Source organism: Ruditapes philippinarum, unplaced genomic scaffold (assembly GCF_026571515.1).
Source record: "Ruditapes philippinarum isolate M1 unplaced genomic scaffold, ASM2657151v2 ctg8759_1_1_1_1, whole genome shotgun sequence".
Classification (NCBI taxonomy): Eukaryota; Metazoa; Mollusca; class Bivalvia; order Venerida; family Veneridae; genus Ruditapes; species Ruditapes philippinarum.
Window position 1 is genome coordinate 14,719 of NW_026861619.1, and position 23,968 is coordinate 38,686.

A 23,968-nucleotide genomic window follows, 5' to 3' on the forward strand; every position below is an offset into this window, starting at 1 on the left:
ATATTGCGTATTGGATTGATTTTTGTAATATTGGACTGCTAATGCCATATTGGACTGACAATCACCATAATATAAGGCTAATTTTGGGCACAAATATGTTATTTAAATAAAGCATTAATAAACCTCTTTCCTATGTAAAAAAAATCACTGAATTACTGATACAAATTGCAAAGCAAGGTAGTCCAATATATTATAATATTGTCCAATTTACCAAAATAGGGTCCAATGTACCATAATAAGGTCCAATATACCATAATATGGTCCAATATTCCAATGTATGCTAGGGAAGTTATTTTCCATGGGTTTCATATAGGAATACCTTCCTCCTTATAAGGAGAATACTTATATGAGCCGCGTCACGACAAAACCAACATGTTGCGTTTGCGACCAGCATGGATCTAGATCAGCCTGCGCATCCGCGCAGTCTGATCAGGATCCATGCTGTTAATTTTTTCGCTTTTATTTTTCCTACTTGTTAAAGGGTTGGTAAGCGAACAGCATGGATCCTGATCAGACTGCGCGGATGCACAGGCTGGTCTGGATCCATGCTGGTCGCAAACGCACTATGTTGGTTTTGTCGTGACGCGGCTTATATATAATTATCATTCATGCATGTATTTAATAGTATATGACTGTATAAACCATAGATCACGTGGGAGAGGTACTCCAGCCTCTGCGCTGCATGTAGAGGGTGACCATGGGGACGGATCACATACAGCAGGTCGTCTGTCTATATTTAATACAGCCAAGCGTGCAAACACTTTTGATAATGTTACTAAAAGTGTGTTTGGGAGAAGGTATCTTACATGTTCATGTTGAAGTGGAAAAATAGTTTATATCTGTTAGGGAAAAAAAAAAGACATAAATTTACCATACTATGTGCTAGGTAATGTCTATGTCTTTGAATCTATTTGTTTATTTATTGTTAATTTTTGACTATTCTTAAAAAACTGGGCATTAAAACAGGTGTTTTAGATGGGCTTCCATATTTTTTGTAATCTAATGAGAGCCCTGAGGACTATGTTTCTATAATGCTAAAGATGACAGTGTACAAAATGGGGAACAAACATTGTTTGTCAGTATTTTAGGGATGGTCATATTTTTAATGCATTTGTTGTTTTATTATGTTATGTCAGTAGGATATGTTTTATACAGTGTAAGGAGACATGCTAACTTGTATGATTTAAATTGTTACATTTCTGATTTAATGAATGATTATTCAATGTCCAAAGTTGGTACATATTGAAGGGTCACTTAAGAAAAAAACATCAATTCCCTTTGATAGAGGAAAGAAATTTAACTACATGTAAATAAAAAATTGTAATAATTCCTAAAAATATTTGTGATAAATAGAGGAAAGGTTTAATACTAAATTTATTGAACTTGTTGAATAAAATCATATAATGCAAGCCTCTGGCGAGCATAATATTGTTTTATTCAATGAGTTCTTTGAATCTACACGAATATAATTTCATCAAAATACACTTAGTCTAGTTTAATATTGTTTTTTTATTAAATGGCTTTATTACACTTCTGCATCATTGTAAATCAATGTTCAATTTTTTATCAGGGATAGTTTAAAATGGAAGTTAAAATTTTAAGAATTGAAAATGAAAATGAAACAATTAAATCACATACCTGAGTGCCAATTTACACTGTATCCCTATTTTTTGCTGTTATGTTATGTTAGTTCTGTTGTTTTTTTGTTAGACCTATGTCCCAGAAAAAGAGATCCATTGGGGAAAAATCAACACCCTTAACATTTCGATCATTTGCTAAGAAGGTAACCATGAATGGAAACAAATCAAGAAGGTAAATACTTTATTCTCTAGGTTTATATATGACCCCCAGACAGCTAGATTTGAAAGTCATTGTATGTTTAGTTTTTTTTGTAATGCGTTTATTTAAGGTTGCTGCCGGAAAGCCCATATGGGCGACCGTACACTCAAGTCGGGCCATCCTAGAGCGTCCCGCCGAGATATTTTTGCCGATTTTTTTTCCCAGCTTTTATTGGTGGATGAAGACCCCAGGTGCACCTCCGGGCATTATTTCAGGCACGAGCGGGCACCTGGGTAGAACCACCGACCTTCTGTAAGCCAGCTGGATGACTTCCTCACACGAAAGATTTCGACCAGAGTGAGGATCGACCTACAGCGGTGAGGGACCTGTGATCTCAAGTCAGCGACCTTAACCACTCGGACACTGTATGTGTGTGTACTTGCGTTTATTTATACTCGCCACCGGTTGCCCATATGGGCAAGTCTTCCAGTAGAGTTTTAGTCATTTTACATTTTGGAGGATAGTGCAAGATACAGATTTTCATTAGAACTTAAGTGACCAGTGAAAGTAAGTGCAGTGTCCAGGAACCATAATTCTAAATTGCTTTTGAAGTTTTGAATTTTCTCCCTTTATGTTACTTAAGAAAAATGTATAAATGAAATGCTTGGATTTTTTTTGACGAACAAACAAAAATGAGGCTAAATTAATATTATAATATCATAATAATAATTTATAATGGAAAATCACATGGTGAAAATGCTTGGAAGTTTATAATAAACTAAATTATTTAATATGTAATATTTTCAATGATTCTAATTTATTTGATATAAGAAAAGTATTGAATGCCCACAATTTTATTTATAGATTTTCTTCAAATAGAATTTGCCAAGTAATAATGCAGATTATTATACTAGTTTTGCATTGAACAAATACACATTTTTTAAATAGAATAGTATGACAAAAATGTTTTTAAATGAGCTGCGTCATGACAAAACCAACATAATGGGTTTGCGACCAGCATGGATCCAGACCAGCCTGTGCATCCGGACAGTCTGATCAGGATCCATGCTGTTCACTATCAGTTTCTCTACTTGTAATAGGGTTTGTATTAGCGAACAGCATGGATCCTGATCAGACTGCGCGAATGCGGAGGCTGGTCTGGATCCATGCTGGTCGCAAACCCATTATGTTAGTTTTGTCATGGCGCGGCTCAAATGTCCTAAACTATGCAGAGAAAAAATATGTTTTTTCACAAACAAGGTTAACAATATGAAAATCTTTCAGAATATGTTAAAATTACCTTTAACTTCCTGCACTGTACCTCCCCTCTGGCATGTACAAAAGTTATCATTTATTTGCAAAAGTGAAGGTAACTAGTACTGGTAAACTGCATGACAGCCTGCCCAGAAATGATAAGGTGGCTGGTAAATTCAATGTGTCTTACTGCTGTGATCTGGAGTGAAAACTACCAACAAAACCACCACCAAAAGTACCTCATGCAGATAAGTTTCACGACCCCATGATATGTTATACAAAGTTATTTTGAAATCAGATATGCTATTTTTGATAAAAAAAAAAAAAGATACAATTTATCTAATGACTATCCGAAAAGATTAATCATATTTATAATAATAATATTTTTTCATTTATGTAGTTTTTTTATTTATCAGTGGTTGAAAAAATCTTAACTTTTGAACATGAATTACATTTCATATTTATTCATTTTCTTCAAAAAGGACATAGAATTCAACTGTAGAGATAAATAAATATACATGTATTTCACTCGTAACAGGAAGTCAAAGAACGTTGGAACAACGGAACGGCCTGCCCTCGAAACTTGGGAAGATCTGTTGAATGTGCAGCCGGAACCTTACAAGGAAAAACCGGGATCGGGCAACATTGGTTTCCAGATGGGGGTCATCACAAAGTTTATGCGCTGGTACAGGTAAGTGTCTCTGGTATGACAAAAAATTAATTTTCAGTGAGCTAGAGAGAAACTGGGAAGGGCAGGGCATGGGGGTGGGGGGGGGGATCGGCTAACTGGAGGTGACAGATGGTTTTTTAATTTATGATATTCATTGTAGTTGTATATTTTTATTTTCAGAGAGGAAATATAAAAATCTCCTTTTAAATCTAACAACGCAATGGATAGTTAAATTGTTCTATCCTTCTGGTGGTTTTTGAGAAACTCAAATATAGTTTATCTAACAAACAGTACTGTGTTAACTGTATTTATGTTGCTGAGTTATAGCCATCAATATGCTACTGTAAATCACTTTATATTCGCGTGATCTTTATTTCGCGAAAACCCCATCCCCAGATTATTTCGCGTATTCATGAATTCGCGATAACAGGGTCATAATTTATATTCGCGATTGTTTGAATTTGATTTCCGCAATAAAACAGGGTAGGTTTACGTTAATTTCCATACTGTGCCGCTCATATTCTCGGTAAATGTTAATGGTGTAAATAAGAGACAGTTTTTATTTATTTATTTATTTTATATACAAAATATACCTACATACATGTTGACTTATGATCGACGGTTTTTCCAATCACTTGTCAAGTTTGGTTATTGTTTACAAATAGCGTGTTTGATAAAACATTAAATGTTTGTAAGAAGGTGTAATATACTTGTTTATAATACTTAATCCACAGTACGAAAATTGTCCACTGATCACTGTTTTACCGTAAATCTATTGTTATCTAAACAATATGTGTTCACATGTGTCTGTAAAGGGCAAAATTTATAGATATTGTCGGAAAATAATGTAAGCCCCTTGTATTTGAACAAAACGGAATTGGAAAAATCATTGATTATGATGTAAATGATGTAAAAAAATATTGCACACATTTTGTAATCAGTTATTGTATTCATTATCAAACTTAATCGCAATTCGAAAATAATTGTCATCAGATTTAATTTTTATAATGTATGTTATGTTATAAAATTTACGCGGCATCATGAATTCGTGACGCAGCCGATTCGCGAATAATTGCGAAAATTAAAACATCGCGAAAAATACCGGATTTACAGTATATCTTATAATGATACGTGCAAAACTCTGTCCTTGCTTGTTTTATGTTGATCCACGTTCTACCTGTTTGGCTAACAATAGTATTTGTAATCCAGAGGTCTCTGGTTTGATCCCCTAGCAGGGAGAAATTCCTCTCTGGCAGAAATAGAGGGGCATCCAAGGCCGACTGGTGAAGGTCGTTGACTTCAAACTGTTTGCCCGTCACCGCTGTGGGTTGGAATCCCAACAGGGACTTTCGATTCTTTCATGTGAGCAAGCTATCCAGCTAGCTTACGGAACGTCGATGGTTCTACTCAGGTGTCCGTTGGAGCCTGAAATAATGCACAGAAGGGCACCTGAGGTCTTCCTCCACCAGTAAAGCTGGAACGTCGCCATATGACCTATACTGTGTTGGTGTGACGTAAAACCCTAACAAACAAAATCTCAGAAATTGAGTCTAATGGTCATTTATTGCTCACCGCTGAATTCAGAAATCATGTGAGATTAGCAGTGGGTCACCAGTAGATATATTGGTAATTACTGGTTAGTTATCCAGGAAAGCCAGTTATGTAAATAGATGGCAGATGTATGACCAAAAAACATGTTAAAATTGGCGTATAACCCAACCAAACAAACTAAAAAAATGATTATGTGAAAAGGGACTTTAGTAAACATTTTCCGAAAAAAAAATTTATATCAAAGTAAGTGCTCAGTATTCAGTTGCAAACAAAAAAGAGAGTAACGAAATTATAAGAGACAGGAAAGAGTGTGATTCTTGTGATAAAAGTTCATCTTGAAATTTCTGTTCTGTTTAAAGGAAAGTGGAGGATGCGGTTGTGACTGAGAGAGAGAAAAGGTTTGTTTGTATATATGTCTTTCTTTCTGTCCGTGTGCATGTATGTATGTAAGTAAGTGTGTTTCGCCATTTTCTTCTCATAAGGACTTTGAATATGCTAAAAATACATTCTAGTTAACTGTAAGACAGTAAGACAAACTTTATTTACAAAGTAGAACTTCGGTATGTCGAAGTTAAAGTGACTTGTGTAAAAACTGCGACACTTGACTTGTGAATCAGCTGAATTTTAATGAAAAAAAATCAGGTCCTCGTCCGATGTGTAGAATCAAGTAGTAAAAGGCGTAACAAAAGGAAGGGGCGATAACAATGCCAGCTTAATTATAGTTAATATATGCGGTGTGATTATCAGGTGACATTAGGTCACAGAAGATCTCAGACAAAACTCCTTTGTACTTATTATTTTTAAATTTGAATTATTACAATAAGAGCATTTTATCACACATTTAATGCATACAAAGGCTGTTAAAACATACAGCTATGTAATTAACACCTGTTACACAAGTTAATCACCAATCATATTTTGGGCAGGAAAGGTGTGAAAAATGTCTCAAGATCGAAGGTGTCAAAATAATCAAAGGACTTCAACTTATTTAATATTTTATGGTAAATTGTACTCAATTTATTCTATACGAACCATGAAAAAACTTTGCACATGGAAAACTTTCACATATAAAATGTCAACTCATAAATAGGTTGGGATAACATGGTTTTTTCATAATTATATACATAGTAAAATAAGTTCTATGTGTAACATTATAAATTGTTTGTGTTTTTTGTTGTTGTTTTTTTGTAATTAATCTTTTTTTTTTCCTTTTTTTTTGCAGTTCATCTTTAAAACATGAACTGGTTTTCGAAATTTGTTGTTTGTTACTATGCAACTCAACTTTGTTAACCTTAATGCCTGTGAATGTCATAATAATGCATTTACTATGTATGTGTGTGTGCGTATGTTTCAGACGGGCTAGTATAGTTCCCCAGCATGGACCTATAGACAACATTCATGAGAAAGGCACAGTGTCAGACAAATCTGAAAAAGGTATAACTTTAAAGGCCCATTATGCCTCAGAAATGCTAGACTATAATTTTTATTTCTCAAAAACTTTTTATTTTTGGTATCTTGTTACTGTTTCAAAAAAAGAACTAATTTGCCATAAAGATGAAATATCTTTGCTCCCTTTGCTTTGTTGGCAATTGGTATAATTACAGTGAATACGTATTTGTTATGGTAGTCAAAATACTACATTGTTTACATTTTGCTACATTAACAACACACTGCACAATCAGCTATACTTTCTTCAGCTGTGGAACATCTGACATACCCTAAATCAATTATAAAAACATAATTGAACACATGTTTGACATTTATAAATAATTTTATAAATATGGCTTTCTGAGGCATAATGTGCCCTTAAAAAAATTTTTTTTTGTGGTTAATTGTGGCATTTTCAGCCTCTCAGAAAGTGGTCATATGGTGATTATCCAGTGGAGAAAGACGTCTTCACCCGGTTGTTCAAAACATTAGTTAAAATTAACCAAAGGACAGCAGCTTTTCCACTAGTTAAATCCTAAACCAGCGGCCAGCTATCTATTGGATAAAATTTCATTGCTCGACAGTTAAGATAGTACCCTGGATACCTAACCAGTGTATTTATTGGTGACTCTGGAAACAAAAAAGCCATTTTATTGATGAATAAGAAACTTCAAAGAATCGGGAAGATCCCAACAAATTAACTTAACATGTTTTGTGCTTTCATGATTTTGGAATTAAAACAAAAACTACTTTGTATATCAAAGGCCTTAAAGTACCGATAGATCAATTTCTTCCTAATGTGTGTCACATAAGAAAAAAAATTCAAAAACAACATTTTTTTTTGTAATTTTGAATCGAAATCGCTTCATTTAGATGGGTTATGTTCTAACTGAGAAAATGAGTACAGAATCATATCTAGCATAGATTTAATTGAAATAAGACCCCTTGTAAACTTAGAATTCTTTGGTCAATATCCAAGACTCGTAACTATTTCATGTACATAATATTTGTATTTTGAATGAAATCTTCCTCTTCGTTAATTCTTATATTATCCAGGCACTTGTTTTTTAGCTCGACTATTCGAAGAATATGAGAGCTATTGTAGTCGCCCCGGCGTTGGCGTCGGCGCCAGCGTCCGCGTCTGCGTCTGCGTTGGTTAAAGTTTTTTGTAAAGTCAAATATCTCAATTATTACTTGAGATATTCAATTGAAACTTACAATACTTATTTATAGTAACAAGGTACATCAGATTGACAAGTTGGATAACTCTTTTAACAATATTGACAGAATTATGCCCTTTTTAACTTAGAAATTTTGGTTAAAGTTTTTTGTAAAGTCAAATATCTCAATTATTGCTTGAGATATTCAATTGAAACTTACAATACTTATTTATAGTAACAAGGTACATCAGATTAACAAGTTGGATAACTTTGCCTACAATTTTGGCAGAATTATGCCCCTTTTTAACTTAGAAATTTTGGTTAAAGTTTTTTGTAAAGTCAAATATCTCAATTATTGCTTGAAATATTCAATTGAAACTTACAATACTTATTTATAGTAACAAGGTACATCAGATTGACAAGTTGGATAACTCTGCCTACAATACTGACAGAATTATGCCCATTTGTAACTTAGAAATTTTGGTTAAAGTTTTTTTGTAAAGTCAAATATCTCAATTATTGCTTGAGATATTCAATTGAAATTTAAAATACTTTTTTATAGTAACAATGTTCATCAGTTTGCAAAATTGCATAACTCTGCCTGCAATATTTGCAGAATTATTTGCCCCTTTGAACTTACTTAGAAATTTTAATTAAAGGTTAAAGGTCTTCAAAGATATTTACTTGAAACTTTATACATGCACTAAGGGTCATAATTGGAGGGTCATAATTGCATGTCACTGACCAAGTTCCATAACTCTATCTTGCATTAAGGCTGATTCATATCCCCTTTTCTACTTAGTCTCTTGGTTAATGTTTACATGCAAGTTTTACATATCTCAATAACTATTAAAGATATTTATTTAAAACTTCACATATGCATTTAGGGTCATAATTGTAGGTCACTGACAAAGATCCATAATTCTATCTTGCATTTAGGCTGATTTTTCTCCCCTTTTTCAACTTAGAAATTCATGGTAAAGTTTTGCTTGTAAGCTGGTATTTCCATAACTACTGAAGGGTTTGTGCCATTTTTGGGACAATTTTATGCATTCATGGTAATAAAGCAGTGATTTACTCAATTAAACATCTTAATAACAAGAAGCCTTTGTACCTTTTCTGTCAAATTTATGTATTCATAGGTAATTAGTATTATTATACTCAATAAAACACCCTTGTGACATTACCTTCCAAAAAGTCAAGCCAATACTGTATAATTAGACTCTCTCTAAGGCCTATAACATGAATTTATAAAAAAATTAGCCCTTTTGTGAACTTAAAAAATTTAACATTATCAAGGCTCTTTTACTATCAAGCACTTAGAATAGTCGAGCGTGCTGTCCTACCGACAGCTCTTGTTTTACTATCAAGCACTGAAAATAGTGGAGTATGCTGTCCTACTGACAGCTCTTGTTATAAGCTACCTTCACATATTTTAAAGGTTATTTTGGTAAAGTCACTGACTATATAAGAAAGACAACTCAAGGATGAATGTTTACAGAATTATTCCCCCTTAAGAACTCCTATTTGGCCAATTGGCAAGCTCACTGACTAAGAAAGACAACTTAATATGAATGTTTACAGAATTATTTCCCTTTGTGAAGTCCTTTTAGGTCACCAGGCAAGCTCACTTACTAAGAAAGACAACTCAAGCATGAATGTTTACAGGATTATTCCCCTGTGTGAAGTCCTTTTAAGCCACCAGGCAAGCTCACTTACTAAGAAAGACAACTCAAGCATGAATGTTTACAGGATTATTTCCCTTTGTGAACTCCTTTTAGGCCACCAGGCAAGCTCACTGACTAAGAAAGACAACTTAAGCATGAATGTTTACTAAATTTTCCCCTAGTTCTTTAAGGCCACAAAGCAAGCTCACTGACTAAGAAAGACAACTTAAGTATGAATGTTTACAGAATTATTTCCATTTGTTAACTTCTTTTAGGCCACCAGGCGAGCTGTTTTTATTTCAGGTGATAGAGAGAGTACTTACACTCAGCCACGGCCAGGATCTGCAACACAGCCAACAGAAAAGGTGAAAAAACTTCCAATATGGCTGCAAGTTGCACAGGAGAAATCCACAGTTTACCAAGATGTCACGTAAGACAAAGATATTTCTTGCAACATTTTATCACTGTATATCATTGATTCAGTTACAAGTAAGGGGCGATGAATCTTAAATTAGTGAGTTCAAATCACTTGCTCCTTGCCACTTAACAGTTGTTTTGAATTTGGACTTTTGATTTTAGATTCGTTCATGTGAGGAAGCTACCCAGCCAGCTTATGGAATGTCAGTTGTTCTACTCGTGCCAGTTTGTACCTGAAACAATGCCTGAAAAAATGTAGATAAACTCGTCTTACACCTGCAGTGTAAGACTTAATTTACATGCTTTAATTCACATCATTCCTGCGTGCCTTTTATGAATAAATTGTGTGCTTAGAAATGAAATCATTTCACCACTATGAATGAAGTTGTAGATTCATATGCTTCTAATAGTATGAGAAAAAACGCTAAAAGGAAAATATTAGCTTTCATAACTTTTTTTTCTGAATTAAGAGTATGATATAACATTGAATATGTAATATGCAATAAAAAGAATCAAACATTGGCAGTAGTCACAGACAGGAATATCTATCTCCTAAGGTAAATGTTAAGCGGTAACTCTGCATAGCCTTGTTACCACCTTTATAATACAGTTACCCTCGAGCTAGATATTCTGGTCTGTACTGGCAGCTGCTGTAACATTCTTAAGTGGTAACTCTAAAGAGGCTTATTACCGCCTTATACAGTTAGCCTCAAACTAGATATTCTGATCTGTACTGGCAGCCGGTGTAACATTCTTATATTCTTTTCTCGCAGTCAAAGTATGCCCAATCCAGAGACAACAGTTCAGAGATGTAAACGGAATTTAAACAAGGTGAAAAGATCTGTACAAAAGGAAAACGAGGCACAATTGGAGAAAATTGTCAGGTACTTTAAGAAATAATATATCCTTAACAGTAAAAAAAAAGGGTGTTTGGGCACCACACTTAATACTGTATTATCAGATATCTGACATCAGACAAGGCGCTTGAATTTTAAATGCTGGAAACTCGCCTTTTCACCCACCAAAATGCACTTTGAGATGTTTTATTCATCATTTAACATCAAGATATATATTACAATGAATGAAAAATGTAAGAATCAGCGGAAAAAGCAATATTTTACTACTTTGTAATAATAATTTCTGAGATCTCTAGAGGTAATGCTCCAACACTGTTGTGACATCTTAATCTTTGACATTTCCCTAAAAATAATAAATGGTTTTGTCCTTATTGAAATATAGACAAGTTCATTTAAGATATTAAGGGTGAAATACTGAAATTTGTGTTATTTTTTGAAAATTTCCACCTTGTTTTTTGTGCAAAAGTTGAATATATGTTTGTGTTTGATTTGACTTCTTCAGAGAACGTTTGGCAACTTTCCGACTTAAGTTACTTGCACTTAACCAAGAGGAGTGCAGTCCCTTGTTTGAGAAAGAAATACTTAAACTAGACGATAAGAAGGGAAATGTGAAACTATTCCACCTGGAGAATTTTGATGTGCAGCCGTCAAAATGGTAAGTATTTTCCATTGTCTTCTACCTCCTTAAAGCCCCAAACCCCTTGTCCACATACGCACACGCCTGCACACACGCCTGCACATACACACATACCTGTACACCCTCATTTGACATAGACAAAAAAGTGTCAACATTTTGATTAATAAAAATACCATTTATCTTCTGTAGATCATGCAATAGCGATGCTATGTTTTAAAGGCCCATTATGCCTCAGAAATGCTATCAATTATTTTATTTTTTTTCTCAAAAACTTTTTTTAGTTTTGGTATCTTGTTACAGTTTCCAAAAAATACTCTTTTGTCAAAATATGATATATCTTTTGATGAATTTGTTAGCAATTGATGGCAATTGGTATAATTATGGCGAATTAGATTTTTTTTTTTTTTTTTTGTATGGAAGTCAAAATACTACAGATGTACTTTGTTTACATTTTGCTACCTTTATGACACATTACTACATGTTCAGTGCTATTTCTTCAGTTGTTAAACATCTTGCATGCATTATCAAAACATTATTAAAGACATGTTTGACATTTTTAAAGAATTAAAAAATACATGATATGCCTTTTAGATATCAAATCCTAAAAATATGGAATTTTAGAGTGAATTGGAATGACTTGGGGGGGGTCTATTTTGGGTTGCGTGTTATACCAGTGACTTGTTTATCATGTTATTATCAATCCATTTTGATTAGATCAGAGCTCTCTACATGTTCATTTCAATTAGCAAATTGCTACGACCTCAGATAGTTTTATCAGAAAGATTTATCAGAGTGCAGTCATTTGAATACAAATGTATTTATAAGCAAATATTTCCATAGCTTTTAATCATTCAATCATATTCCTCCAGCACCACTACAGGTACAAATCCTTAAAAGGACTTTGGATTCTTTTATGTGTGGAAGCTCTCTAGCTAGCTTACAGAAGACTGGTGGTTCTACAATGTTCAATCTAGAACAAATTCCCAGGGGGCCCTTCAGGCCCATAAACTTTTCAAAAGGGGGTCATTTGAGAAAAAAGGGGGCCCACACTTAAAATGAACATCAAATTCAAATAAGGTATTGTATCTTTTAAGTTACTTGTTCACGTACCATATATAGACCAAAAACGTATGCAAAATACCAAAACAATCAACTCAACTAAAAAAATGACATTATTTTGACCTTTTTTGAGAGTTCTGTTAGCGTTGATACAGGCTCAATTTTAAGAACTGATTGGTAAAGAAACGATGACATAATGTTCAAAGAAACATATGAATCTTATTTTACCTTTTTAATGTTACCAGGGATATTTGATAATAATGTTCAGTTTTTTTAATCAGCGCCCAATATATAAAGGAAAATCATATTTCGCAATTAGCTTTGTTGATGAAGAATATAAACTTACAAAAGTCCTTAAAAACATTTACCCTTCTCAATATATCCAAGCGAAAAACAAAGTGTCAACAGGTGCTAAGACAATGTATATTTACAAACCGGTACCTTTGATCTTTTGTCAGGGCAGCAGTTCTTACGTCACGCTTAAGATGTCTGTATTGATTAATGATATGCACAATGTTTTAGTGCCGACCAGCCAAAGACCAATCAAAGTTAATCTAATCAATTGTCAGACACTCCCTAGCCAATCGTGTTTGATTAGCTCCATCTTTAAGACTTTTTTAATTGGATGAAGGTGTGTTCGTAATAATTTATGCACACTTCTCTATAATTAACTCGCACTTTTCACAAATATATAGTTTTTTTTTCCTTCGGAAAGGTATTACATATTTATTTGTTTTGACCGTGAAAAAACTATAACTAAACGCACGTATTGGATTATCTGTGACGATTTGTTTTGTTTATAAAAACTGTGACTCAAAAGTAAGAAATAGTTACGGTACGAAGAACAAGTCTACATAGTATTTACAGACCCGGGCCGAGAGAGCGTAGCGATCAAGGTTTTAAAAGGGTTACCAAGTGCGGTAACTATCTTACCAACATGCTCTTGTTTTTCTATACAAACTTCAGTTTTGAATTCAGTATTTATTAATATTATTCACAAGAAACTTTTTATGTACTTAATCAGGTTTAAGAAAGCATTCTAATGTCATTTAGGGCATTTTCTATGAGTGCGCCCGTCGGGCCCACAGTTGAATTTGTTTTGCGCCGGCGGTCTTTTCAGGGGGTCAATGGCGCACTCTAGATTGAACACTGGTTCTATTCAGTTGTCTCTTGCATATTTCTGCACCATTAAAGGAACTCCACTGAGGTTTATTGACAAGAAGGATTTGTGTACCATTCGATGAAAAACCTGGACCAATAATGTGTGTGAAAATGATCAGATCATCCCCTCACCCCTTCTTTCCAGATTAATCATTTTTGTGCCGCCTCTACGGAGTAGTGGCGACATATAGGGATCACTTCTCCGTCTGTCTGTCTGTCTGTCTGTCCGTCCGTCCGTCACAAAACTTGTCTGGACTACTCCTCATAAACTACTGGTGCAATTTCATCCAAACTTTACCGGAATGATCAGTACCAAGTCTAGTTGTGCATATTGTCAGCATTTTCCGGTTCAATGATTTTTGTCAGAGTTATGGCCCTTTAATAATTTTTAATTTTAAAGTTTGTCCGGACTACTTCTCTTATACCACTAATGCAATTTCAATGAAACTTTACAGGATTGATCTGTAGCTCAAGTCCTTGTGCATATTGCAAGGGTTTTCTGGTTGAATGATTTTTGGCCGAGTTATGGCCCTTTGATAAAAAGGTTTCTTTTTCTGTGTGTTGCCAGATACACAAAAGCTTGTCCGGACTACTCCTCATAAACTACAGGTGCAATTTCATCCAAACTTTACAGGAATGATCAGTACCAAGTCTAGTTGTGCATATTGTCAGCATTTTCCGGTTCAATGATTTTTGTTTGAGTTATAGCCCTTTAATAATTTTTATTTTTAAAGTTTGTCCGGACTACTTCTCTTATACCACTAATGCAATTTCAATGAAACTTTACAGGATTGATCTGTAGCTCAAGTCCTTGAGCATATTGCACGGGTTTTCCGGTTGAATGATTTTTGGCTGAGTTATGGCCCTTTGATAAAAAGGTGTTTTTATGCCCCCACAATGTGGGAGCATATAGCGTTGCACTTGTCCGTCCGTCAGTCAGTCCGTCCATCAGTCCGTCCGTACGTCCCGAAATCTTGTGAACACAACTCCTCTTAAACCGGATGGCAGATTTTGCTTAAACTTACAGGGATGAACAACCTTAATGTGTAGATGGTAGTAAAGGAAGGAATTTTTGCTGCGACCAAATTTAACAGAATTATGGCCCTTTGTTGATTTTTTCACTAGATACTATGCAGAAATTTTGTGAACGCAACTCCTCTTAAACCGGATAGCAGATTTTGCTTAAACTTACAGAGATGAACATCCTTAATGAGTAGATGGTAGTAAAGGAAGGAATTTTTGCTGCGACCAAATTTAACAGAATTATGGCCCTTTGTTTTTTTTTCACTAGATACTATGTAGAAATTTTGTGAACGCAACTCCTCTTAAACCCGATGGCAGATTTTGCTTAAACTTACAGGGATGAACAACCTTAATGTGTAGATGGTAGTAAAGGAAGGAATTTTTGCTGCGACCAAATTTAACAGAATTATGGCCCTTTGTTGATTTTTTCACTATATACTATGTAGAAATTTTGTGAACGCAACTCCTCTTAAACCTGATGGCAGATTTTGCTTAAACTTACAGGGATGAACAACCTTAATGAGTAGATGGCAGTAAAGGAAAGAATTTTTGCTGCGACCAAATTTTACAGAATTATGGCCCTTTGTTGATTTTTTCATTATATACTATGTAGAAATTTTGTGAACGCAACTCCTCTTAAACCGGATGGCAGATTTTGCTTAAACTTCCAGGGATTAACAACCTTAATGTGTAGATGGTAGTAAAGGAAGGAATTTTTGCTGCGACCAAATTTAACAGAATTATGGCCCTTTGTTGAATTTTAGTTTTCAACTTGTGGCACATGTAGTCCAAAAAAAATATTTGACCTAGAGTCATAAGATTGACACAACAGTGGCATGTGGGGGCATCCGTGTCCTATGGACACATTTCTAGTTTTTCTGTGTGTTGCCAGATACGCAAAAGCTTGTCCGGACTACTCCTCATAAACTACTGGTGCAATTTTATCCAAACTTTACAGAAATGATCAGTACCAAGTCTAGTTGTGCACTGTCCGTAAGACTGTCCGTCCGCACTACCGAATAGGGATAGGGGGCCATCTAACTGTAACCAGAACAAAAGAGAACAATAGAGTTCATTCCGTAACAATAGAGTAAGGGGCCATTGGCCCTCTATTAAACAATAGAAAATAACAAAAGAAATGGCCCCTTATTCCATTTCGGCCGGACGTCCGTCTGTCACAAAACTTGTCCAAACATGAAATTGGCCATCATGAGGCGACACATGTGATTACTGATCGCTCTTGTTATTGCACAAAATGACCTGAAAGAGAAAAACGTTACAAAGGATTTCACTGAAATCTTGCTGAAAATTGCACATATTGATAATCCAATTTCATTCCGAGTATATCTCTCTATTAGTCTTTGCCTTTTTTTCCATTTTTCAATGCTACACTTCATCAATGTAAGAAGTTTAAATGTTATGTTTATAGGTGTTTTGACCCCTGGATGTAGCTCCTTTAATGATGGAAAGTCGTCATATGATCTTTATACACTGTCATTGCTACTTATGATCAACAAAACAGCAAAAGTATATGTCAAATAATTGACATCATAATGTTGTTTTTTTCCATTTATGGTAGAGTTATGTCCTAATTCTTGATTTCTTTGTTTTGTATATAACAGAGGACAATAAGTTATCATGTAAGTATGGTATATACTAGTATAATTATAATGTTAAAAAGTCTCATGAAAAATTGGCAAGGGGCAAACCACAGGTCTCTAGATTGTGGATCCACTATGCTTATTACTACACCACAGGGACCCCTTGACATCTTTTTTTTTGTGCTCATGCATTGGCCTGATATATGGGTATTTAAGTTATTTTTAACTTATTTATTGTGACATCATTGTCACCAGAGTGGCGAGCTATTTATAGCTACTTATCACGTTTATTTGACAGGTACGAGGAATTGAAGGAGCAGACTATGGGTATGATGTCATCGTACCCGCAGCCAGAGATCGCTGACATGCTCACCAAACTCCAAATATACTCTCACATGGACAATAAAACTTTGTCGTATTCGAAGGTAAACTTACAAGCTAATATTTTGTGTATCATTAAAGTTAAATTAGAGTTAAACCTAGGACTTCTCAAATAAAATCTAAGGGGGGAAGCAGTCACAAAATTGACTCTGTCCCTCAAAAAGATTCTGTCCCTCAAAAAGATAGCTGTAATGAATGGAAATAAAATAGAGAAAAACTGAAAGGGTGCGCCCTTATTCTAGTGTAATGAATTTTTTATGCTCCCCAAAGTGAGAGCATCTAGTCTCCACCATATCCCTCTGTCGGTCAATCATGCTCTTGTCTCGAGAATAACTTGAAAGGTATTGAAGGAATTGCAGATAGTAATCACACAGTGATATAGACCAGTGAGAGGAAGTGCAATGTCCAAGAACTCTAAGACCTCAGTTAAACTGAAACAGAAACAATAATATGAGCTGCGTCACGACAAAACCAACATAATGCATTTGCGACCAGCATGGATCCAGACCAGCCTGCGCATCTGCGCAGTCTGATCAGGCTCCATGCTGTTCGCTTACCAACTCTATTACAAGTAGAGAAACTGATAGCGAACAGCATGGATTCTGATCAGACTGCGCGGATGTGCAGGCTGGTCTGGATCCATGCTGGTTGCAAACGCACTATGTTGGTTTTGTCATGACACGGCTCATATTTTTAAGGCTGGCCCTGTATTGCAATTTTTTCCCTCAGGAAAGAAAATTGATAATGATAAACATTCTGTTGAATAATAATTAATGTATATATATTTATTTTTTAAACCTAATTATTATAACTTGACAAATGATAATATAAAAATATGATATGTTATGTAGCTTTCCAGGTAATGAAGGTGACTTGTCAATTCTTAAAATTTCAAATTGTACTACATGTAAATGGAACTAAAGGGGCATTTGTTCTATTGTCAAAAATGTGTTCACATTTACTTTTGATATGATTACGAGACAGTCTCAATTTAAAACCCATGTTTTATCATTTCATTATATCATTGTTGGTGTTTGCATTTATGAAATGCATTCAGATTTTGTGAAAGGGCAATTGCAACTTTTCGTCCCTTTCCATCTTTCTGAGGACATTCTGATTTGTGATAGGGGATTTATGTTTTATAGATATTATAAATGTGTTTTAGGCAAAGCTATGTCTTTTGGTGATGTCTCTACCAGCATATGATATCTGTCAAATTTATATGCAGAAAGCACTAAAGGTAAACTATTTTACTATGTTACTTGTATGTGAATAAACGTTCTGATTTAAAAACTTATGTTTGGAAAGAGGTTACATTTAAAAAACATATTGCTTGACTATGATTTGCCATGAAGTTAAAAATGAAGTAACAGTTCCAAAACTGGACATTGCACAAGTCTAGTTAAGGAAACCAACAGGTTAAGGGACTAATGATGATAAACATAGACAAAACAATGTTTATTACAAAAATAGATGAAACATTGTCTATGATAAACATAGTAAAACAAGTTGTTGATAAGCAATAAAAAAGAAGGGTCTATGGTAAAAAGAAAAAGAACAAGACCTATAATGAAGGTAGATAATACTAGTTATTAAACAATAAACATAGATAAAAAAAATGTCTATGATAAACACAGATAAACCATTGTGTATAATAAACATAGTTAAAACAATGTCTATGATAAACATAGATAAAACAATGTCTATGATAAACATAGATAAACCAATGTCTATGATAAACATAGATAAACCAATGTCTATGATAAACATTGTTAAACCAATTTCTATGATAAACATAGATAAACCAATGTCTATGATACACGTAGATAAACCAATGTCTATGATAAACTTAGATAAATCAATGTCTATAATAAACATAGATAAGTCAATGTCTATGATAAACATAGATAAATTAATGTCTATGATAAACATAGATAATCCATCTTGTATGATAAACATAGGTAAACTTAGATAAAACAATTTTGTCTTTGATAGGCATAGATGAAATAATGCTTATGATAAACATAGATAAAACAATGTCTATGATAAACATAGATAAAACAATGTCTATGATAAATGATAAACAATAGTAGATAAAATAGTCTATATAATAGTTTTTATGCCCCCGGGCATATAGTAATTGAACCGTCCGTCCGTATGTCCGTACGAGGTTAACCTAGAACGGCAAGTTGGATTTTTCTTAAGTTCTACCTGTACCAATGGCTTCTAAGTTTACACACTTACTAATCAATACAAAGTACATGATCTGGGCAAGATTCATAACTCATAATTCATAATTTTTTTGGAGTAAGCGGTCTCTAGGGTCAAGGTCAAGGTCACTGGTTTAAAAAACAAATATAAACCTTTTTGCTCATACAGCCTTTATTTTTTAGTTGATGTCTTAGTTTAATACAAACACCTCCTTCTTTGGGTGTAGTATGGGGTCATTTGGGTCAAGGTCAATGTTACCAATGTCAAGGTCACCAGTGTTAAAAATAGATTTTTACATTTTTACAGGTGTATTGACCTTATTCTATAGACAGATATTATTTATAATTGATAGAAACATAAACTTTGATGGAGTTAGTGGTCAGTTGGGTCAAGGTCACCAGTGCTAAAATAGATTTTTACACATTTGCTCATACAGCCTATATTAAGTGACAGATATATTTTATATTTGGTAGGAAGATAACTTGCATTGTATTCATCCTTTTGATTTGGGTAGGGATCAGTGGGTCAAGGTCACTTGTGCTAAAAATAGATTTTTACACTTTTGCCCATACAGCTTTTATTTATTGACAGTTGTATTTCATATTTGGTAGGAAGATAACTTGCATGAAGTTAAATATTTTTCAACTTCACAAGTCAGAGCAATGACTTGGCAACTTATATTTTTCACAATTACAAAATGCCATGACTTTGTCAAGTTATAAAACTTGTGTTTACAATTTTTTGGCGATTTTTCTGTCCATAACTGAGTGAATGGGTAAACTTTTTTTGAAGTATTGCTACTGACAAGAATCTGAGCCGGGGGCATTTGTGTTTAACAAACACGTTCTTGTTTTCATATAACCTTTATAACAACATAACTAATAAAACAGCAAAAAAAATGTTCATTTCAGTTTATATTTGAAAACATCATGCTTGGACAGGACACACAGTTAAACGAGTGGTTGAATCACAGGAAGATACCAAACGTGGTCACCACTGATATCTTTAGCAGGCCCGAGTCTCCGTTTACGGACCCTGACTAACCTACAAAAGACTGTTAAACACACGTACACTTTAATATTATGATATTTCTAATTTTAGCTTCCTTCTAGGATAAATATATTCATGTATATCATCACTATCTATTGTTGTTAAAAAAATTAAAGTTTTGAATATTTATTATATGATTTTCTGACATATTTTGCCTGAATATATTGTTTACTTACTGCCCAGGATGAAACATTAGGCAGTTTGTCTGTATGTTGTTTTTTATACCTTGATAATATAAACTATATGAGCCGTGTCATGACAAAACCAACATAATGGGTTTGCGACCAGCATGGATCCAGACCAGCCTGCGCATCCGCGCAGTCTGATCAGGATCCATGCTGTTCACTATCGGTTTCTATACTTGTTATAGATTTTGTAAGCGAACAGCATGGATCCTGATCAGACTGCGCGGATGAGCAGGCTGGTCTGGATCCATGCTGGTCGCAAACCCATTATGTTGGTTTTGTCATGACGCGGCTCATATGGAGAGCTTTCCTCCTCACTATTGAATTGAAATGGCATTTTTGGTTAATATGTTTTGTACAGTATAAAATATGTTTTACTTGAACTTCTATATTTCTTAAGCTATCTACCTCAAACTTCAAATATATGTTGCATATATATCCAACATCATATGTGGCAAGGTTCATAACTGTAACAATTTCCAGAGTAATCTTCCCTTGAACTTGCTTTGTGTCACACATGCATCATATGTAATAAATTGCTTAAATTGTCAAAATTTGTAAAGACATGCCCAAGTATATACATTTAGTTTCTATTGTACTGTTGTTAAAATCTTATATTCATCTATGAAATAAGTAAGTTGATTATATCCACTTTCACCACAAGAAACTTGAAATGCTGACACCCACCCCTTAAAGGATTGACATATGTTTCGCAAGTTGTAACCTTGTAATCTGTGCTTCTTCAATAAAGATTATGTTCTGTTCTGTAATTCTAGCACCTGTATTTCTAGACTTATTTTAAATTATTTGAGAATTTGTTTGAAAATTGTTTTTATTTTTAAATATATATTTTTTATTTACATTGTATTTTCTATATTATCTACTGAAGATTTTAAGTGACATGCTCATTTTTTCACTGTCAAGTTGAGTTTGATTAGAAGGTATATTTCAAGAGATTGAATATATTAATGGTGATAACAAATAATTGATATGAAAAATGTGATTGACAAAACATAATAAATAACTAAATTATCTGTCCCATTCTTTTTTTAAAAAAAAACGTAACCAACACATTCCTAACGATATTTATGGAAATGTCAACTATATATGGAAATGTCCGTGGGTCACCTGGATTATTATTTTTGCATATGAAAATATAAAATTGAACATAATTATGGCAAAATGTAGTTATTTTGACTTATACTTGTGCTCTCACCATTTACGCTTGAATGACAATAATGTACCTTAACCCTTTCCCCCATGAGCATATTGTGAAAATGGCCATTTTCACTGAAAAGCCTCCTCTTACAAGTTCAAACTGCTATGAAACTATGAAAAATGCTTCAATACTAATCAAACTTGGCACAAAGGTTGACTGGACCATTGCCTTTGTAACGACATGCTCAGTGTTAAATTTCCTGTTACCATGGCAACGAGGGGACATCTCAAAATTGCCAAAAATCACTTTTTTGCCTCGATTTTTTCCATCAAAATTTACTTCAAAGTGCTGCAACTTCTCAAGGGATTGAGATAGAGTCAAAGGCTTTTCAGCGTTGGTTACACGTTACCTTATGATCAACCTGGGGTCATTTTAAGCCTCTCACAAGTCCAAAATTTTCTTGGCAATGAGGGGGACTCCGCCCCCCTTCAAACCCCCCAAACAGAAGGGGGCACATCCCCCTTCTGGCAACCCCCTGATGTATTATTTGGATGGGGGACGGCGCCGCAAAAAATGGTCACTTTTTTAAACAACATTTCTCAAACGAAAAACAGTGTTTGGGGTCTAAATAGGACATTTTTTCACTGTTTGAGGCCTCAAAAAGGGGGGGGGGGGGCAAAAAGCCGTCGAAACACGCTTATATAAGGGAAAAGGTTAAAGGGACATTATGCTCATTTTTTCATTGTCAAGTTGAGCTGAATTGACATATATTTCAAAAGATTGACTGATAAAATGGTGATTGACCATTAGTTGATATTGGAAAATGTTTAGGATAAAATTATAAATCTGCCTAAAATTTAAAAAGACTGCCCCACTCTTTTTATAAACTTAGCAGTTATACGTAAATTCAAACGGACATTGACAGAAACTTCATTCGGATCTGTGTGTTGTTTATTGTTTATGCGAACTTAATTGTTAAATTAAAAGGGATTATGGCAAAATGAAAACATATTTTGATCTTCACCCGTTCACTCACTATATACCTTTTGATGGGCATAATGTCACTTTAAAGATATTGTTCATATTTTCACCACTAACATCATGTTTGACAAGGGGCATTACTGTGTAATATTTCTTATGTTAAGAGTTATCTCTGCTTTTTACTTAAAACTTTGCCTAAAAAAAAAATATTATGTACTTTTTATGTCTTTTTACTGAAAGGATTTATTTTAGACTTCAGATTGTTGTATTTTTCATTACAGCATAGAAATTTCTGTTGATGTTAATTGTTTTTACTCTCATAATGTTATGTGCTGGGTGCTGAAATGTTGGCCATTGTGTTCTTGATATTGATATAGATATATTTTTATATTATAACATTTTTTTTTTTCTCAAAGTTTTGTCTTTCTTTACCTTTTCCGGCATTTAATAACTCTAGCGTGCTGTCTCCTATGACAGCTCTTGTTACATTTACAATAAATATTTACATGGTTGTGTTCAATATTTTTTGTCATTAAAAAAAATGTATGTATTATTTTCAACATTGTTGCAATTATCATGTGTGTTTTTCATTAGGGTGTAGGGGGTTCATAAATGTTTTCATGAAACTGAAGTGTATGTCTAACATTATAAAAGTGGTTGACTTGAAACATAAAAATACTGGTAGATGGCATTTATGGTATGACTGTGAGTAAAAACCGTAACTTTATCTGTTTCCATTTTTGAATTATTTCCCTTTTTTTCTTTTCTTTTAAATACTTTTTTTCATTATAATATCTTGATCCAGTGCAGAACTCCAAAAATCCATACAAATGGTTCACTTGAAACTAAAAAAGTAAACAGTTGACAGCTTGGAAAATTGCAATGGCCAGGGAGAAATGCATAGGCAGTTTGTGCTCCTGTTTTTAGCTCACCTGTCACAAAGTGACAGGGTGAGCTTTTGTGTTCGCTTTTCGTCCGGCTTCCGTCCGTCCGTCGTCCGTCCGTTAACTTTTACTTTAAATGACATCTCCTCATAAACCGCTGAGCCAATTTCATCGAAACTTCACAGGAATGTTCCTTTGGTGGTCACCTTTAAAAATTGTTCAAAGAATTTAATTCCATGCAGAACTCTGGTTGCCATGGCAACCGAAAGAAAAAAACTTTAAATATCTTCTTTTAAAAAACCATAAGAGCTAGAGCTTAGATATTTGGCATGAAACATCTTCTAGTGAATGTCTACCAAGTTTGTTCAAATAAAAGCCCTTGGGTCAAAATTGGCCCCGCCCCGGGGGGGTCATTGATTTTCCCTATATGCATATATTAAAAACTTAAAAAAATTTCTTTTAAAGAACCCAAAGAGCTAGAGCTAAGATATTTAGCATGAAACATGTTCTAATGGGTGTCTACCAAGTTTGTTCAAATAAAAGCACTGGGGTCAAAATTAGCCCCGCCCCGGGGGGTCATTGGTTTTCCCTATATGCATATAGTAAAAACTTAAAAAATCTTCTTTTAAAGAACTCAAAGAGCTATGGCTAAGATATTGAGCATCAGACATGTTCTAATAGGTGTCTACCCAAGTTTGTTCAAATAAAAGCACTGGGTCAAAATTGGCCCCACCCCGGGGGTCATTGATTTTCCCTATATGCATATAGTAAAAACTTAAAAAAATCTTCTTTTAAAGAACCCAAAGAGCTAGAGCTAAGATATTTAGCATGAAACATGTTCTAATGGGTCCAA

The 23,968-nt window shown here is 34.2% G+C and overlaps 1 protein-coding gene across 3 annotated transcripts in view; it reads left to right on the top strand.

Annotated features, from left to right (window-relative positions):
- Positions 1–20,035, top strand: part of LOC132716321 (uncharacterized) — a 32,064-nt gene extending 12,029 nt beyond the window's left edge. Inside the window, exons 6-15 of one of the 3 annotated variants that reach the window (XM_060699567.1) lie at positions 648–797; positions 3,572–3,724; positions 5,614–5,652; positions 6,609–6,688; positions 9,813–9,939; positions 10,700–10,810; positions 11,286–11,438; positions 16,563–16,689; positions 17,811–17,885; positions 19,768–20,035. In XM_060699567.1, coding sequence (XP_060555550.1) covers positions 648–797; positions 3,572–3,724; positions 5,614–5,652; positions 6,609–6,688; positions 9,813–9,939; positions 10,700–10,810; positions 11,286–11,438; positions 16,563–16,689; positions 17,811–17,885; positions 19,768–19,899 — 1,147 coding nt within the window. In that variant the 3' untranslated portion in view covers positions 19,900–20,035. Of the gene's footprint in view, positions 1–647; positions 798–1,710; positions 1,813–3,571; positions 3,725–5,613; positions 5,653–6,608; positions 6,689–9,812; positions 9,940–10,699; positions 10,811–11,285; positions 11,439–16,562; positions 16,690–17,810; positions 17,886–19,767 lie in introns of all 3 variants that reach the window. The other 2 variants (XM_060699569.1, XM_060699568.1) reach the window with 2 other exon arrangements.
- The last annotated feature ends 3,933 nt before the right edge of the window (positions 20,036–23,968 follow it).